Raw genomic sequence first — 16,196 nt, 5'->3', positions numbered from 1 at the left:
CAAGGACATGGACAGAAATTCCAAAAGTGACTGACATCTCCAGTGGTCACGGGATTAAAGCTAAGAGTAAATTTCCAGCCATTAAGGGAATTGCATTATGTTGCCAACATTAAATATGCCTCCTTATCTTCACAGTACTCCCCCACTGAGTTGCAAACAGCAACTCCACTTATCTTCTCCAGACCCTCCATTGTGTTGTAAACAGCCACCCTACCCACCATCCTTATCTTCATGGGACCGCCTCGTATTGAGTTGCAAACAGCAGCTCTACTTTTCTCCACTTAACTTCAACGGTCCGTGCATTTCTATGGTTCCTGTGTTTCTTTCTGAAGTTACCTGTTTGTGCAAGATAAGAGGCCTAGTTTTAATAAGTCTGTTATATCCATTTGAGTTATGCAATGAGTTGTTCTTACTATAGAGAAGCTGTTCTCATGATTCAAAGTAAAATTACTTTTTAAAAAGTGTTCAATGTGAGCACTGCTTTTGAGTGATTGAGACCAAATGAGCCAGAAATTGTTATCCAAATTCAATCATAAAATCATAGGGATTGGAAGGGACCTCAAGAGATCATCGAGTCCAACCCCCCTGTGATCCAAGCAGAGACGGTCAGAGACCTACTCCTCCATCTGAACTGCAACAAGTCCATGGGACCAGATGGGATCCACCCAAGGGTGCTGAGGGAGCTGGCAGAGGTGATTGCCAAGCTGCTTTCTGCCATCTATCAGCATTCCTGGTTATCTGGAGAGGTCCCACAAGATTGGAGGCTTGCCGATGTGACTCCCATCTACAAGAAAGGCCGTAAGGACGACCCGGGGAACTACAGGCCTGTCAGCCTGACCTCGGTATCAGGGAAAGTTATGGAGCAGATGATCTTGAAGGAGATCACACGGCACATGCATGGCAATAAAGGGATCAGACCCAGCCAGCATGGGTTCACAAAGGGCAGGTCGTGCTTGTCCAACCTCATCTCCTTCTATGACTGGGTGACCAGACTGGTAGATGAGGGAAAGGCTGTTGATGTAGTCTACCTGGACTTCAGCAAGGCCTTTGACACAGTCTCCCACAGTATTCTCCTGAGGAAACTGGCAGCCCGTGGCGTGGACGGGTTCGCTCTTCTCTGGGTGGAGAACTGGCTGGAGGGCCGTGCCCAGAGGGTAGTGGTTAATGCAGTTAAGTCCAGCTGGCGTCCTGTTACGAGTGATGTCCCCCAAGGGTCAGTTTTGGGGCCCACCTTGTTTAATATCTTTATTGATGACCTAGACGAGGGGATTGAGCGTACCCTCAGTAAGTTTGCAGATGACACCAAGTTGGGAGGATGTGTCGATCTGCCTGAGGGTAGGGAGGCCCTTCAGAGGGATTTGGATAGGCTGAATAGCTGGGCTGAGCTCAATGGGATGAGGTTCAATAAGACCAAGTGCCGGGTCCTGCACTTTGGCCACAATAACCCCATGCAGTGCTATAGGCTTGGGGCAGAATGGCTTGAAGACTGTAGAGAGGAAAAGGACCTGGGGGTGTTGGTTGATGCTCGGCTTAACATGAGCCGGCAGTGTGCCCAGGTGGCCAAGAAGGCCAACGGCATCCTGGCCTGTATTAGAAATAGTGTAGCCAGCAGGAGCAGGGAGGTGATCATCCCCCTGTACTCAGCTCTGGTGCGGCTGCACCTCGAGTACTGTGTTCAGTTTTGGGCCCCTCACTACAAGAATGTGGTGTAGGCGTTGACAGGGTAACAGCGCCCTCGCCCACACCCCTCAGCTGAATAGGGCTCAGGAAGGGCAGTGAAGTGTCACTGCCCACTAGGCACAGGGAGGAGCGATCTACATGTGATTACCGCCCCCTTACTGCACTGCTGTAGGTGTGGGAGCGGCTTTTGCAGGTGTAGGCAGGGTGCAGGGTTACTGTCCCTTCTCTCTTGCAAATCCATCCTATTTATTGCTGTTCTCTGTGTCTGCAGTGTTTGTTTGTTTGTGTTTATTTTATATATTTTTAATTATTATTATTTATTGATTTTAAAATAATTACACTTCATATCTGTATATCTTATTATTATAAACTATTATTTATTTATTTATTTATTTTCAATTTTCATTTATTTGTTTTTATTCTTTTTTGTGCCATGGTCTCTACTAGACAGAGTGCTTGCCTTAAAAAGGCTATGGCGACCCAGACAGAAGGTCTGCCTAGAATCGTGGCTACACAGGTCTCTGGTTGCAAGGAGTGCCAGAGCCTGCTACTGCTGGATGAGGGTGGTAAGCAGTTCTCCTGTGCAAGGTGTGAGCAGGTGGAAGATCTGCTTAGCATGGTGGCTGAACTGAAAGAGGAGGTTGAGAGACTGAGGGTGATCAGGGACTGTGAGCGGGAGATTGACTGGTGGAGTAACTCCCTAGAGCGCCAGAGAGAAAGGCACCGGGGAGATCCCCCACAGTTGGTGGTGGACTCCCTGACCTGTCTCCATAGGGCAGAAGGGGGATATCAGGGGGATATCTGAGGGATAGGGAGGGCTGGCAGAGAGTCCCTGCTCGGTACCCTGCTCGGTACCGTGGACAATCTCCCCCTCTGCCTCCCCAGTGTCCCCAGATACCCCTAAGCAATAGATTTGCAGCATTGGATGTTAAAGAGGTTATAAGGGGTGAAGTGCAGGAAGATTCCCGCAGGAGGTCACCAATGGCAAGGCAGTCAACTCCGTGCATTGAGACTGCTACTACTAAGAAAGAAAGGAAGGTGATCGTAGTGGGTGGCTCCCTTCTAAAGGGAACTGAGGGCCCCATTTGCAGACCAGACCCAAACCGCAGGGAAGTGTGCTGTCTCCCTGGGGCCTGGATCAGGGACATTGCTAGAAGACTCCCGGATTTGATACGCCCCACTAACTACTATCCGTTACTCGTAGTTCAGGCAGACTGCAATGAAATATCTCAGAGAAGTCTGCGAACTATGAAAAGAGATTTCAGGGGATTAGGGCGATTAGTTCAAGGGGTGGGAGCACAAGTGGTGTTTGCTTCCATACCTTCTGGGGCAGTGAAGGACACAGAATGGGCTAGGAAAACACAGGTGATGAATAATTGGCTGAGAGGTTGGTGTAGAGACAGACACTTTGGGTTTTTTGACCATGGGGCAGTTTACTCGGCTCCTGGCCTGTTATCTGTTGAAGGGATGCACCTATCTCAAAGGGGGAAACGAATCCTAGCACAGGAGCTAGCTGGACTCATTGAGAGAGCTTTAAACTAGCTGTGACGGGGGAAGGGGATAAAAGAGGGCTCTCCAGTAAAGAGCCTAAGGAGGCTGTGCTGGAGAAAGGGGTGAGGCAGATATCTCAGCTGAAGTGCATCTATACCAATGCACACAGCATGGGCAATAAACAAGAAGAGCTTGAAGCCATTGTGAGGCAGGCTAACTATGACCTTGTGGCTATTACAGAAACATGGTGGGACAGTAGTGGGATTGATGGCTACAAGCTCTTCAGAAGGGATAGACAGGGAAGAAAGGGTGGTGGCATAGCTCTCTATATCAAAGAGTGTTTTGAAGTTGAAGAGCTTGAGGTTGGAAATGATAAAGTAGAGTCCCTATGGATAAGAATCAGGGGGGTGGTCTTTAGGAGTGACATCCTGGTGGGGGTCTGTTATAGACCGCCCAGTCAAGATGAAGAAATAGACGAGGTGTTCTATAAACAACTCGTAGATGTTGCACGATGGCCAGCACTCGTTCTCATGGGGGACTTCAACTTCCCTGACATATGCTGGAAATATAATACTGCGCAGAGGAAGCAGTCCATGAGATTTCTAGAATGTGTGGATGATTGCTTCCTGACACAGCTGGTGCAAGAGCCTACCAGGGGAGATGCCTTGCTAGACCTACTCTTCACTAACAGGGAAGGACTAGTAGGAGATGTGAAGGTTGGAGATTGTCTTGGCCAGAGTGACCATGAAATGGTGGAGTTTGCTATTCTTGGTGACGTCAAGAGGGTGACTAGCAAAACTGCTACCTTGAACTTCCGGAGGGCAGACTTGGACCTGTTCAGGACGCTTGTTGCAAGGGTCCCTTGGGACTTGCTCCTGAGGGGTAAAGGGGTCCAGGAAGCTTGGATGCTCCTCAAGATGGAAATCTTAAAGGCACAGGAGCAGGCTGTCCCGGAGTCCCGTAAGTTGAGCCGGAGGAGAAAAAGACCAAGGTGGATGAACTGGGAACTTTTGCTGAGACTCCGAGTGAAAAAGAGAGTCTATGTCCTCTGGAAGATGGGACAGGCTACTTGGGGAGACTACAGAGAACTGGCCATGACTTGCAGGCAGAAAGTTAGAAATGCTAAAGCCCAGCTTGAACTTAGACTGGCTACTGCTGTAAAGGAGAACAGGAAACCCTTTTACTAATATATTAACAGCAAGAAAAAACCTAAGGAAAATTTCTCTCCTTTACTCGAGGAGGCAGGGAATGTAACCACAGATGATAAGGAAAAGGCTGAGGTTCTCAATGCCTTCTTCACATCTGTCTTTAATAGACAGAGCAGTTGTCCACAGGGTACTTGCCCTGACCTGGAAGTCTGGGACGGAGCGCATAATGCACCCCCTGTGATCCAAGCAGAGATGGTCAGAGATCTACTCCTCCATCTGAACTGCCACAAGTCCATGGGGCCAGATGGGATCCACCCAAGGGTGCTGAGGGAGCTGGCAGAGGTGATTGCCAAGCTGCTTTCTACCATCTATGAGCATTCCTGGTTATCTAGAGAGGTCCCACAAGATTGGAGGCTTGCCGATGTGACTCCCATCTACAAGTAAGGCCGTAAGGAAGACCTGGGGAACTACAGGCCTGTCAGCCTGACCTCGGTATCAGGGAAAGTTATGGAGCAGATGATCTTGAGAGAAATCACACGACACATGCATGGCAATAAAGGGATCAGACCCAGCCAGCACGGATTCACAAAGGGCAGGTCGTGCTTGTCCAACCTCATCTCCTTCTATGACTGGGTGACCAGACTGGTAGATGAGGGAAAGGCTGTTGATGTAGTCTACCTGGACTTCAGCAAGGCCTTTGACACAGTCTCCCACAGTATTCTCCTGAGGAAACTGGCAGCCCATGGTGTGGACGGGTTCGCTCTTCTCTGGGAGGAGAAGTGGCTGGAGGGCCATGCCCAGAGGGTAGTGGTTAATGCAGTTAAGTCCAGCTGGCGTCCTGTTACGAGTGATGTCCCCCAAGGGTCAGTTTTGGGGCCCACCTTGTTTAATATCATTATTGATGACCTAGACGAGGGGATTGAGCGTACCCTCAGTAAGTTTGTAGATGACACCAAGTTGGGAGGATGTGTCGATCTGCCTGAGGGTAGGGAGTCCCTTCAGAGGGATTTGGATAGGCTGAATAGCTGGGCTGAGCTCAATGGGATGAGGTTCAATAAGACCAAGTGCCGGGTCCTGCACTTTGGCCACAATAACCCCATGCAGTGCTATAGGCTTGGGGCAGAATGGCTTGAAGAATGTAGAGAGGAAAAGGACCTGGGGGTGTTGGTTGATGCTCGGCTGAACATGAGCCAGCAGTGTGCCCAGGTGGCCAAGAAGGCCAACAGCATCCTGGCCTGTATTAGAAATAGTGTAGCCAGCAGGAGCAGGGAGGTGATCATCCCCCTGTACTCAGCTCTGGTGCGGCTGCACCTCGAGTACTGTGTTCAGTTTTGGTCCCCTCACTACAGAAAGACATTGAGGCCCTGGAGCGTGTTCAGAGAAGGGCAACAAAACTGGTGAGGGGTCTGGAGCACAAGTCTTATGAGGAGCGGCTGAGGGAGCTGGGATTGTTTAGTCTGGAGAAAAGGAGGCTCAGAGGAGACCTTATTGCACTCTACCACTTTCTGAAGGGGGGTTGTGGTGAGGAGGAGGTGGGCCTCTTCTCCCTGATAAATAATGACAGAACGAGAGCGAATGGCCAGAAGTTGCGCTGGGGAAAATTTAGATTAGACCTGAGGAAACATTTTTTTTTCTGAAAGTGGTCAGGCACTGGAATGGCCTGCCTAGGGAGGTGGTTGAGGCACCATCCCTAGCGCTGTTCAAGAAGAGTTTAGATGAGGTGCTAAGGGATTTGATTTAGTAGTTCAGTGGGTAGGGATGGTGATAGGGGCATGGTTGGACTAGATGATCTTGTAGGTCCTTTCCAACCTAATTAACCTATGAACCCCCCTGCCAAAGCAGATTCCCTACACAAGTTTGCACAGATAGGCATCCCGGTGGGTCTTGAATACCTCCAGAGAAGGAGATTCCACAACCCCCCTGGGCAGCCTGTTCCAGTGCTCTGTCACCCTCACCGTAAAGAAGTTCTTGCGCACATTCATGAGGAACCTCCTGTGCTGCAGTTTCTGGCCGTTTCCCCTTGTTCTGTCAACACACACTGCTGAAAAGAATCTGGCCTCGCCACTGTGTCCCTCACACCTCAGATATTTATAAACCTGGATCAGGTCCCCTCTCAGTCTTCTTTTCTCAAGGCTAAAGAGACCCAGTTCACTTAGCCTTTCTTCATAGGGGAGATCCTCCAGGCCCTTCACCATCTTTGTGGTCCTCCGCTGGACTCTTTCCAAATGATCCCTGTCCTTTTTTATACTGGGGAGCCCAGAACTGGACACAGTACTCCAGGTGAGATCTCACCAGGGCAGAGTAGAGGGGGAGGATCACCTCCCTTGACCTGCTGGCCACGCTCTTTTTAATGCATCCCAGAATGCCATTGGCCCTCTTTGCCATGAGAGCACACTGCTGGCTCATGGTCAACCTGTTGTCCACCAGGACACCCAGGTCCTTCTCTACAGAGCTCCTCTCCAGCAGCTCATCCCCCAGCCTGTACTGGTGCATGCAATTTTTCCTCCCTAGGTGCAAGACTCTACACTTGCTTTTGTTAAATTTCATCCGGTTTCTGATTGCTCAGCTCTCCAGCCTGTCCAGGTCTTGCTGAATGGCAGCACAGCCTTCAGGCGTGTTAGCCAATCCTCCCAACTTCGTATCATCAGCAAACATGCTGAGGGTGGCCACTGTCCCCTCATCAAGGTCATCGATGAAGATGTTGAACAAGACTGGACCTAGCACAGACCCCTGGGGACACCACTAGTTACAGGTCTCCAACCGGACTCTGCACTGCCAATGATAACTCTCTGCGCTCTGCCAGTCAGCCAGTTCTTAAACTACCTCACTGTTCACCCATCATTCCCATACTTCCTTAGCTTTGTTATAAGGATGTCATGGGGGACAGTATTAAATGCCTTGCTGAAATCAAGGTAGACTACATCCACCGCCCTCCCCCCATCCACCCAGCCAGTGACAACATCATAGAAGGCCACCAGGTTGGTCGAGCATGACCTCCCCTTGGTGAACCCATGCTGGCTACTCCTGATAACCTCCTTTTCTTCCATTTGTCTGGAGATGGCATCCAGCACAAGCTGTTCCATCACCTTTCCAGGGACAGAGGTGAGGCTGTCTGGCCTATAATTACCAGGATCATCCTTCTTGCCCTTTTTGAAGACCGGAGTGACACTGGTTATCCTCCATTCATCAGGCACATCCCCCATTCTCCAAGACCTCTCAAAGATGATAGAGAGCAGTTCAGCAATCACCTCCGCTAGCTCCCTCAGCACCCGTGGATGCACCCCATTGGGTTCCATGGATTTATGAACATTAACATTGCCTAGGCACTCACGGACCACCTCTTCCCTGACTGAAGGAAAGTCTCCCATTCCCCAGACCCTCTCACTAACCTCCAGGGTCTGGGATTCCTGAGGGAGAGCTTTTTCACTGAAGAATTGTTTTAAACAACACATAAAATCACTCAATTATCACACCAGGAGATTAAAGCTTATTTTGCAGGCTTTTTTGTTTTTCTCTGCAATTCATTGAGTTAATATCTTTTATTTTAACATCTTTTTCTAGCCATGTTATCTGGTAACTGGTAACCTCCTACACTTTTCTGTAAATGTAATCTCTTTTTCAACATTTGTATCTGACAGGTTTTTCAAGTTATGGCTAATTCTTTTCTTCTCTCCCAGGTGTTTATGCACTGGATAGCATCATGCAAAACTGGTTTACACTTTTAACTCCAATTGAAGCCACTAGTATTGTTGCTACAACAGTGATGTCCAACAGTACAATTGTCCATCTGCATCTGGACTGCCATCAGCAGGAAAAGCTGGCCAACAGTGCTAGGACGCTTGCTCTACAGTGTGCCATGAAAGATCCTCAAAACTGTGCCCTCTCTGCACTGACCTTATGTGAAAAAGATCACATAGCTTTTGAGACCGCTTACCAAATCATTCTAGATGCTGCTACAACCAGTATGAGCTACTCACAGCTTTTTACTATAGCACGATACATGGAGCATCATGGTTACCCCATGCGGGCCTACAAGCTGGCCACTTTGGCCATGACACATCTCAACCTGAGTTACAATCAGGACACACACCCTGCTATTAATGATGTTCTGTGGGCATGTGCGCTTAGCCACTCCCTTGGGAAAAATGAGCTAGCGGCTATAATACCTCTGGTAGTCAAAAGTGTCAAATGTGCAACAGTACTGTCAGACATTTTGCGTAGGTGTACTTTGACCACTCCTGGCTTGGTGGGACTTCATGGAAGGAGGAACTCTGTTAAGCTCATGTCACTGGACAAAGCCCCTTTAAGGCAACTCTTGGATGCTACAATTGGAGCTTACATTAATACAACTCATTCACGTCTCACTCACATCAGCCCTCGACACTATAATGAATTTATAGAGTTCCTTAGCAAGGCCCGAGAGACCTTCTTAATGTCTCATGATGGACAGATCCAGTTTACACATTTTATTGACAACCTAAAACAAATCTACAAAGGAAAAAAGAAACTGATGATGTTGGTTCGTGAGCGGTTTGGTTGATGAAAATGGGGGGAGGGAAGGGATGGTTTGTTTCTACTTGAGCTTGCCTTTTTAACTTAAAGAAACAGAGCCACGCCAGTATTATATGTGTATAGTTGTACAGAGTTTTCAAACTAAATTGTCATGTGAAAGTTTGTGTGTTTACTTTTTTCCTCTTTTTTCTGTTTTGTATGAGAGAGGTTAAAAAAGGTTTGGTTTACACTGAGTATTTTTTGTCAAGTGCAAAAGCCCACATCGCTCTCCTCTCTGCATACATTCACAGTCTCAAAAAAAAAAAAAAGCATATTGCAATGGCTTTAAAAAAAACAAACAAACAAAAAAAACCCACCTCCATCCTGTGATAAATACCTCAAAAGGATTCAGCTTTATTCCTATGTAACTCATCCTTACATTTCAGCATATTTAAACAAACCAATAAGTGAAATAGTTAAGGCTAACCACATGGCTTTACAGTGCTGTTCATCCAGAAGCATGACACGCAATACTTGTGAATGTGGAAACTTCGCTACTGTCAACATACATTCTCAGGGATTTATAAAAATAAATTAAAAGAATGACAGCATTTATTGTACTATATATATATTATATGTCTGAATATTGAAAAATATAATATTAATTTATATTTTAAAAACCTATATAATGCAAAATACTTGAAGCCTCAGTAGCTTGGTTTCAAACAAAAAAGTACCGATTGGATGAAAGCGCGCCTTGCTTCAGGGTTGGCTCAGATGGTGAAGTGTATGTTGAGCATCTATGCAGAGCCATATTTTGGATTTCATGGTTAGACTGATACCTACTGGGGGAAAATTTTTATATATTTATAAAACTCCTGTATACATATATATGTATACACACATGCTTCTAACAGGTACCATAGTAAAGAGGGACAACAAAAAATACACATCCAGAGCAGCAAGGCTTGACATTAAGAACACAGTATGCCAGAATCGAGGTTCTTGCTTCCTAGCCTGGAGAAAGAATTTTGACACAAAAAGTTTTCCAAAATGACTGACAAGATTTGTAGCCTTTTCAGCAAGCTAATAATATTACATTTCTGCACAAATAACATATTCTATATATATATATATATACACACACACACACATATTCTGCATAAGTATTTTCGACTTTGTGAGGGACAAAAAGTCACGTAGGTATGACTGTTCTACTTTTCGGTTTTGTTTTTCTTAAATATACTTTATTTTCTCTAGAATTACTTAAAAAAAAGCAGCCTTCTATCTTGCCTTGTCTTAATGCTTTAAAATAACCAAACTGGAAATCTAACTACCAAGCCACTCATTATATTATTAAATATTATCTTTGGTTACAATACACTGTCTTTACTTCAGCAGATGGTTCTGTATCTTTGTGTTTTTTAAAGCAGATTTTATGTTTTGGTGCAAAATGTGTCCAGTGTCACTTGTTCCCTTCATTAGAGAACATGATAGTTATGTTTGGTAGGTATTTCTGTTTAGGACAACTATTTCATGTTCTCCATTTTATTTTATTTATTTATTGTAATAGGTAAAAAGGTTGTAGTTCTTCAGCCATGTAAACATCATCATGAAGTTGAAAGTAATTCAGATTTGATACACTTATATCAATTTATTTATGTAACTAAATCAGTGTTTTATAAACTTATTATCAGCAATTTTTTTGTTTTTATTAAAATTAGTTTTTTTGAAAGTTGATACTGCCTCCTTTATGGTGTCTGTAACTGGGACTCAATTGAACAGATGGTTCGCAGACCTTTGATGCCCAGCTTACAACATGAGTGCATTATGCTACTGAATGATACAATCAACAAGAACAGGAAATAAATGTTTCATTCCTAAAAATAGATAGAATTAAATTTAAATAGAATTAAATCAAGCTGAAGACATAAAGGGGAACAAAAAGAAATTCCACAGGTATATCAGTGATAAAAGGAAGGTCAGGGAAGATGTGAGCCCTCTCCAGATGGAAACTGGAGACCAGGTCACGAGGGATATGGAGAAATCTAAGGTGCTGTCAACTATTTAATGTTAAATCTTTAACTCTTAATACACTACATGATGTTATGATGTGGAATACCAATGCCAAAAATCATAAAACCATGACAGGTGCTCCATGACAACTTTGCCTCAACCTTAACTAGAAAAAGCTCTGGCAACGCCACACAAGCTGCATAAAGCAAAGATAAGAACAGAGAAGGAAGATCTGCCCACTATAAGGGAAGATAAGGATTGGGACTATTGAAAGAACCTGATGGCGCACAGGTCCCAGGGACCTGACAAAATCCATCCATGGGTTCTGAGAGAATCATAGAATTGTAGGGGTTTGAATAGACCACTAGAGATCATTGAGTCCAACCCCCCCTGCAAAACAGGCTCCCTACAGCAGGCTGGACAGGTTAGCACCCAGGCAGGTCTTGAATACAGAGACTGAGACCCCACAACCTCTCTGGACAGCCAGTTCCAGAGCTCTGTCACCCTTACTGTGAAGAAGTTATTGGCTCCACCAATATATAATTCTGTGTGGCAGGTTTTGTTTTTTTTTTTCTGAACAAATGTATTTGTCCACATTTTGAAAAACATCATAGGTATTAACTGCAAGTGATATAAAATATGTACAGTACACTCAAAGCTTTAAAAACTCCTTTTTCTGAGTTTCTGATGGTTCCATGATGGAACTTCTTTGCAGGGACTCTGTTCAGCTAGAGAAATCATTACTACAGCCGTTTTAACAATATCTGGATATATCTGGAAGTGTATATATCACAGAATTGTACAGGATGGAAGGGACCTCTAGAGATCATCTAGTCCAACCCCCATGCCAAAGCAGGCTCCCTAGACCAGGTTGCACAGGTAGGCATCCAGGCGGGTCTCGAATGTCTCCAGAGAAGGAGACTCCACAACCTCTGTCATGGTTTTATGATTTTTTGTTATTAGTATTCCACATCATGTAAAGCACTAGGAGTTAAAGAGTTATAATACCCCAGAGGACGTGCGTTCCTGTCTTCTGCTCAGAGGGAAAGATAAAACTGCACACAAGTCCCAAGACTGCCTCTTTTTTGTTTCTGCTCGTCTCAGCAGTGCATGCTTCCTGGCCATCTCGCATTCAGCTTTAGAATAAGGCTGGTGTTGGACACTTTTTTTGTTTTATTAGCTTAAACCCCAATTAACTTATATTTCTTCTATTATAATTAGTAAATTAACTTTCATCCTCAGAAAACTGGGCAACTTGTTCCAGTGCTCCGTCACCCTTACTGTGAAGAAGTTCTTTTGCAAATTTGTGAGGAACTTCCTATGTTTCACTTTGTGGCCATTTCCCCTTGTCCTATTGACACACATTGCTGAAAAGAGTCTGGCCTCATCCCTTTGCCTCCGGCACCTTAGACATTTATAGATGTGTGCTGCGGATATCAGGGTCCGGGTGGATTGCTCTCGGGCGGGGAGCACGACAGGACTCAATACATGAATGATCAGGCTTCAGTTTATTACCCAGACAGCCTTATTCTTATAGTGTTCAAGACAGGGACGTACAGAGAATAGCACACAATCATTGGCTGAGAGCCTCAGAGAAAAACAACTTTAAGCAATTCCCAACAATTAACAGCAGTGAGAAACCATCCTGAGGGTGGTAACTCTTGATATCATCCTAATCCTAAAAAACCCAAACAGGAATGCATCGGCGGTGGGTGTGAAAGGCAGTGCTGGCAGGGCATCCCCTGTTTCAAAGTGCACTTTTCCTCTCCCACTCGCCACAGACCATCTCCTGCTTTTACTTTTCTCAAGGTTCAAACAGTGTAGTTTCCTTTGAGCACCGTATCAGCGTGGACAGTGCATAACACAGAGCCCAAAGGGAACACCTGCTAGCTAAACAGAATAGACTTCCAAGGACAGCTTACTCTAAAAATACCTATAGTTACAATTGTCGACAGTCCTGTGAGGCCCTCTTTGCTGAAGGCAGGCTGAACAACATAATCACAGAAGTTTCCCATAGACATCTCGGCAACTTGGGTTGCTCAGCTGAAGCAGTTCATGTTTGCATTGAGTTGTTTGTCACTTGGCCCAGGAGCATCATGACCTCCTATCAACATTTAATATTTTTCCATGAGTATATAGTCTGTGCTGCAGTGCAAACTATGCTCGTACATATCACCATGACCTCTCTGCTCCTGCAGCCATTTCCCAACAGATGTGGATCAGATCCCCTCTCAGTCTTCTTTTTTTGAGGCTGAACAGACCCAGGTTGCTCAACCTCTCCTCATAAGAGAAGTGCTCCAGGCCCTTTATCATCTATTTGGCTCTCTGCTGGACTCTTTCAAGGAGATCCCTGTCTTATTTATACTGGGGAGCCCAGAACTGGACACAATACTCCAGGTGAGACCTCACCAGGGCAGAGTAGAGGGGGAGGATAACCTCCCTTGACCTGCTGGCCATGCTCTTGTTAATGCACCCCAGGATGCCATTGGCCCTCTTGGCTACCAGAGCACACTGCTGGCTCATGGCCAACCTGTCGTCCACCAGGACCCCCAGGTCCCTTTCCACAGAACTTCTCTCCAGCAGGTCACATCTAAACCAGTACTGATACCTGCAGTTACTCCTTCTCAGGTGCAAGACTCTATACTTGCTTTTGTTAAACCTAACTGGCAGGTGAAGTTGCTAAGCTGCTATACATCATATTTGGAAGGTCATGGCAAACTGTTGAAGATCCTACTGACTGGAAAAGGGGAAACAACCTCTGTTTTCAAAAATGGAAAAAAAAATCCAGGGAACTGCAGGCATGTCAGTCTCACCTCTATGCCATGCAAAATCATGGAACAGACCCTCCTGAAGGCCCTACTAAGGCACATGGATTCCTGGGCTGACCATGGCTGAGTGCCACATAGGTTCATAGGTTCATAAGGTTGGAAAGGACCTACAAGATCATCTAGTCCAACCACCCTCCTATCACTATCCCTACCCAACTACTAAATCAAATCTCTTAGCACCTCATCTAAACGTTTCTTGAACAGCGCTTGGGATGGTGCCTCAACCACCTCCCTAGGCAGGCCATTCCAGTGCCTGACCACTCTTTCAGAGAAAAAACGTAACATAAAGCTTATCATTGCGAGATCATGGCAAGGTGATATAATCAACCTGCCACGCCTCCCCATATTTATACTTTTGCCATCGCCCTTCCTCTCAAAGAGGTTTCATCCTCTTGGCTTGTTTAATTGTGGTGCATGTATCACACTCATGGATAACCTGTGCAATGGCATCCATAGTTAAGTCCACCCCTCGGTCTCTAGCCCATTTATATGTTGCATCTCTTCCTCGATGGCCCGAGGTCTCATGGGCCCACCGAGCTAGAAATAATTCACTCTTGTGTTGCCAGTCCAAGTCTACTTGCGCCACCTTAACTTTGGCAGCTCGATCTACCTGATGGTTATTTTGTTGTTCTTCAGTTGCCCGGCTCTTAGGAACATGAGCATCTACATGGCGCACCTTTACAACCATATTCTTTATTCAGGCAGCAATGTTTTTCCACAGTTCAGCAGCCCAAATAGGTTTACCCCTCCATTGCCAACTATTTTGTTCCCACTGCTGTAACCACCCCCATAAAGCATTTGCCACCATCCAAGAGTCAGTGTAAAGATAAAGCACAGGCCACATCTCTCATTCAGCAATATCTAAGGCCAGCTGGACAGCCTTTACCTCTGCAAACTGACTTGATTCTCCTCCTCCTTCAGTGGCCTCTGCAACTTGTCATCTGGCGCTCCACACAGCAGATATCCATCTGCGGTGCTTACCCACAATGCAACACGATCCATCTGTGAACAGGGCATATCTCTTTTCATTGTCTGGTAGTTCATTATATGATGGGGCTTCTTTAGCACGTGACACCTCCTCTGCTGGCGTTGTTCCATACTTTTTACCTGCAGGCCAGTCCATGATCACCTCCAGGATTCCTGGACGGTTGAGGTTCCCCATCCGAGCTCGCTGTGTAATCAGTGCAGCCCATTTACTCCAAGTTGCATCAGTAGCATGATGGGTAGAGGGAACCTTTCCTTTGAATATCCAGTTCAGCACTGGCAATCGCAGTGCCAGGAGCTGCATTTCAGTACCGATCAATTAGAAAGTAGCTCCAACCCTCTCGCACGCGGCTAAGATCTCCTTCTCAGTTGGAGTGTAGCGCTCCTCAGACCCCCTGTACACCCGACTCCAGAATCCAAGGGGTCGGCCTCGGGTCTCTGCAGGAGCTCTTTGCCACAAACTCCAAGTGGGACCTTCCTTTTCAGCAGCAGTGTAGAGGATGTTCTTTACATCCTGTCCCATCCGCACTGGCCCCAGGGCCACGGCACGGGCTATCTCTTGCTTAATTTGTTCAAAAGCCTGCTGCTGCTCAGGGCCCCACACAAAATCATTCTTCTTCCACATCACCCAATAGAGAAAGCTCACAATGAGACTGCAGTTTGGAACATGCATTCTCCAAAAGCCCACTACACCCAGAAAAGCTTGGGTTTCTGTCTTACTGGTGGGTGGAGACATGGCAGTAATTTTGTCTGTCACATCTGTTGGGATGTGACGACATCCATCTTGCCACTTTATACCTAGGAACAAAATTTCTTGTGCAGGCCCTTTCACTTTGCTTCGCTTGATAGCAAAGCCAGCTCGTAGGAGAATTTGGATAATCTGCTCTCCTTTCTCAAAGACTTTCTCTGCTCTATTGCCCCATACAACAATGTCATCAATGTACTGCAGATGCTCAGGAGCACCACCCTGCTCCAATGCAGTTTGGATCAACCCATGGCAAATGGTTGGACTGTGCTTCCACCCCTGGGGCAAACAGTTCCAGGTGTACTGAACGCCCCTCCAGGTGAAGGCAAACTGCGGCCTGCATTCTGTGGCCAGAGGAATTGAAAAGAAGGCATTAGCAATGTCAATGGTGGCATACTACTTGGCTGCTTTTGACTCCAGTTCATACTGGAGTTGTAACATGTCCAGTACAGCAGCACTCAGTGGGGGTGTGACTTCATTCAGGCCACGGTAATCTACCGTCAGCCTCCACTCTCCACTGGCTTTACGCACCAGCCATATGGGGCTGTTAAAAGGTGAGTGAGTTTTGCTGATCACTCCCTGTCTCTCTAGCTGACGGATCAAATTATGAATGGGGAGCAAGGAATCCCTGTTGGTGCGGTACTGCCGTCTGTGGACTGTTTTTGTAGCAATCGGTACCTGTTGCTCCTCCACTTGGAGCAACCCCACAACAGACGGATCTTCTGACAGGCCAGGTAAAACAGATAGCTGCTTAATGTTGTCTGTGTCCACGGCAGCTATTCCAAAAGCCCATCGGTACCCCTTGGGATCCTT

General features: G+C 46.2%; 1 protein-coding gene across 1 annotated transcript in view; it reads left to right on the top strand.

Moving 5' to 3' along the window:
- The window catches only part of LOC136054130 (zinc finger SWIM domain-containing protein 6-like), a 497,031-nt gene extending 488,172 nt beyond the window's left edge, over positions 1-8,859 (top strand). Inside the window, exon 14 of the mRNA XM_065745211.1 lies at positions 7,997-8,859. Coding sequence (XP_065601283.1) covers positions 7,997-8,859 — 863 coding nt within the window. The remainder of the gene's footprint in view (positions 1-7,996) is intronic.
- The last annotated feature ends 7,337 nt before the right edge of the window (positions 8,860-16,196 follow it).

Source organism: Cyrtonyx montezumae, unplaced genomic scaffold, assembly GCF_038088225.1.
Source record: "Cyrtonyx montezumae isolate F1298 unplaced genomic scaffold, pur_monq_1.0 scaffold_34, whole genome shotgun sequence".
Lineage (NCBI taxonomy): Eukaryota > Metazoa > Chordata > Aves > Galliformes > Odontophoridae > Cyrtonyx > Cyrtonyx montezumae.
The sequence above is the reverse complement of the archived record's forward strand: the minus strand, read 5'-3'. Positions and strand labels throughout refer to the sequence as shown.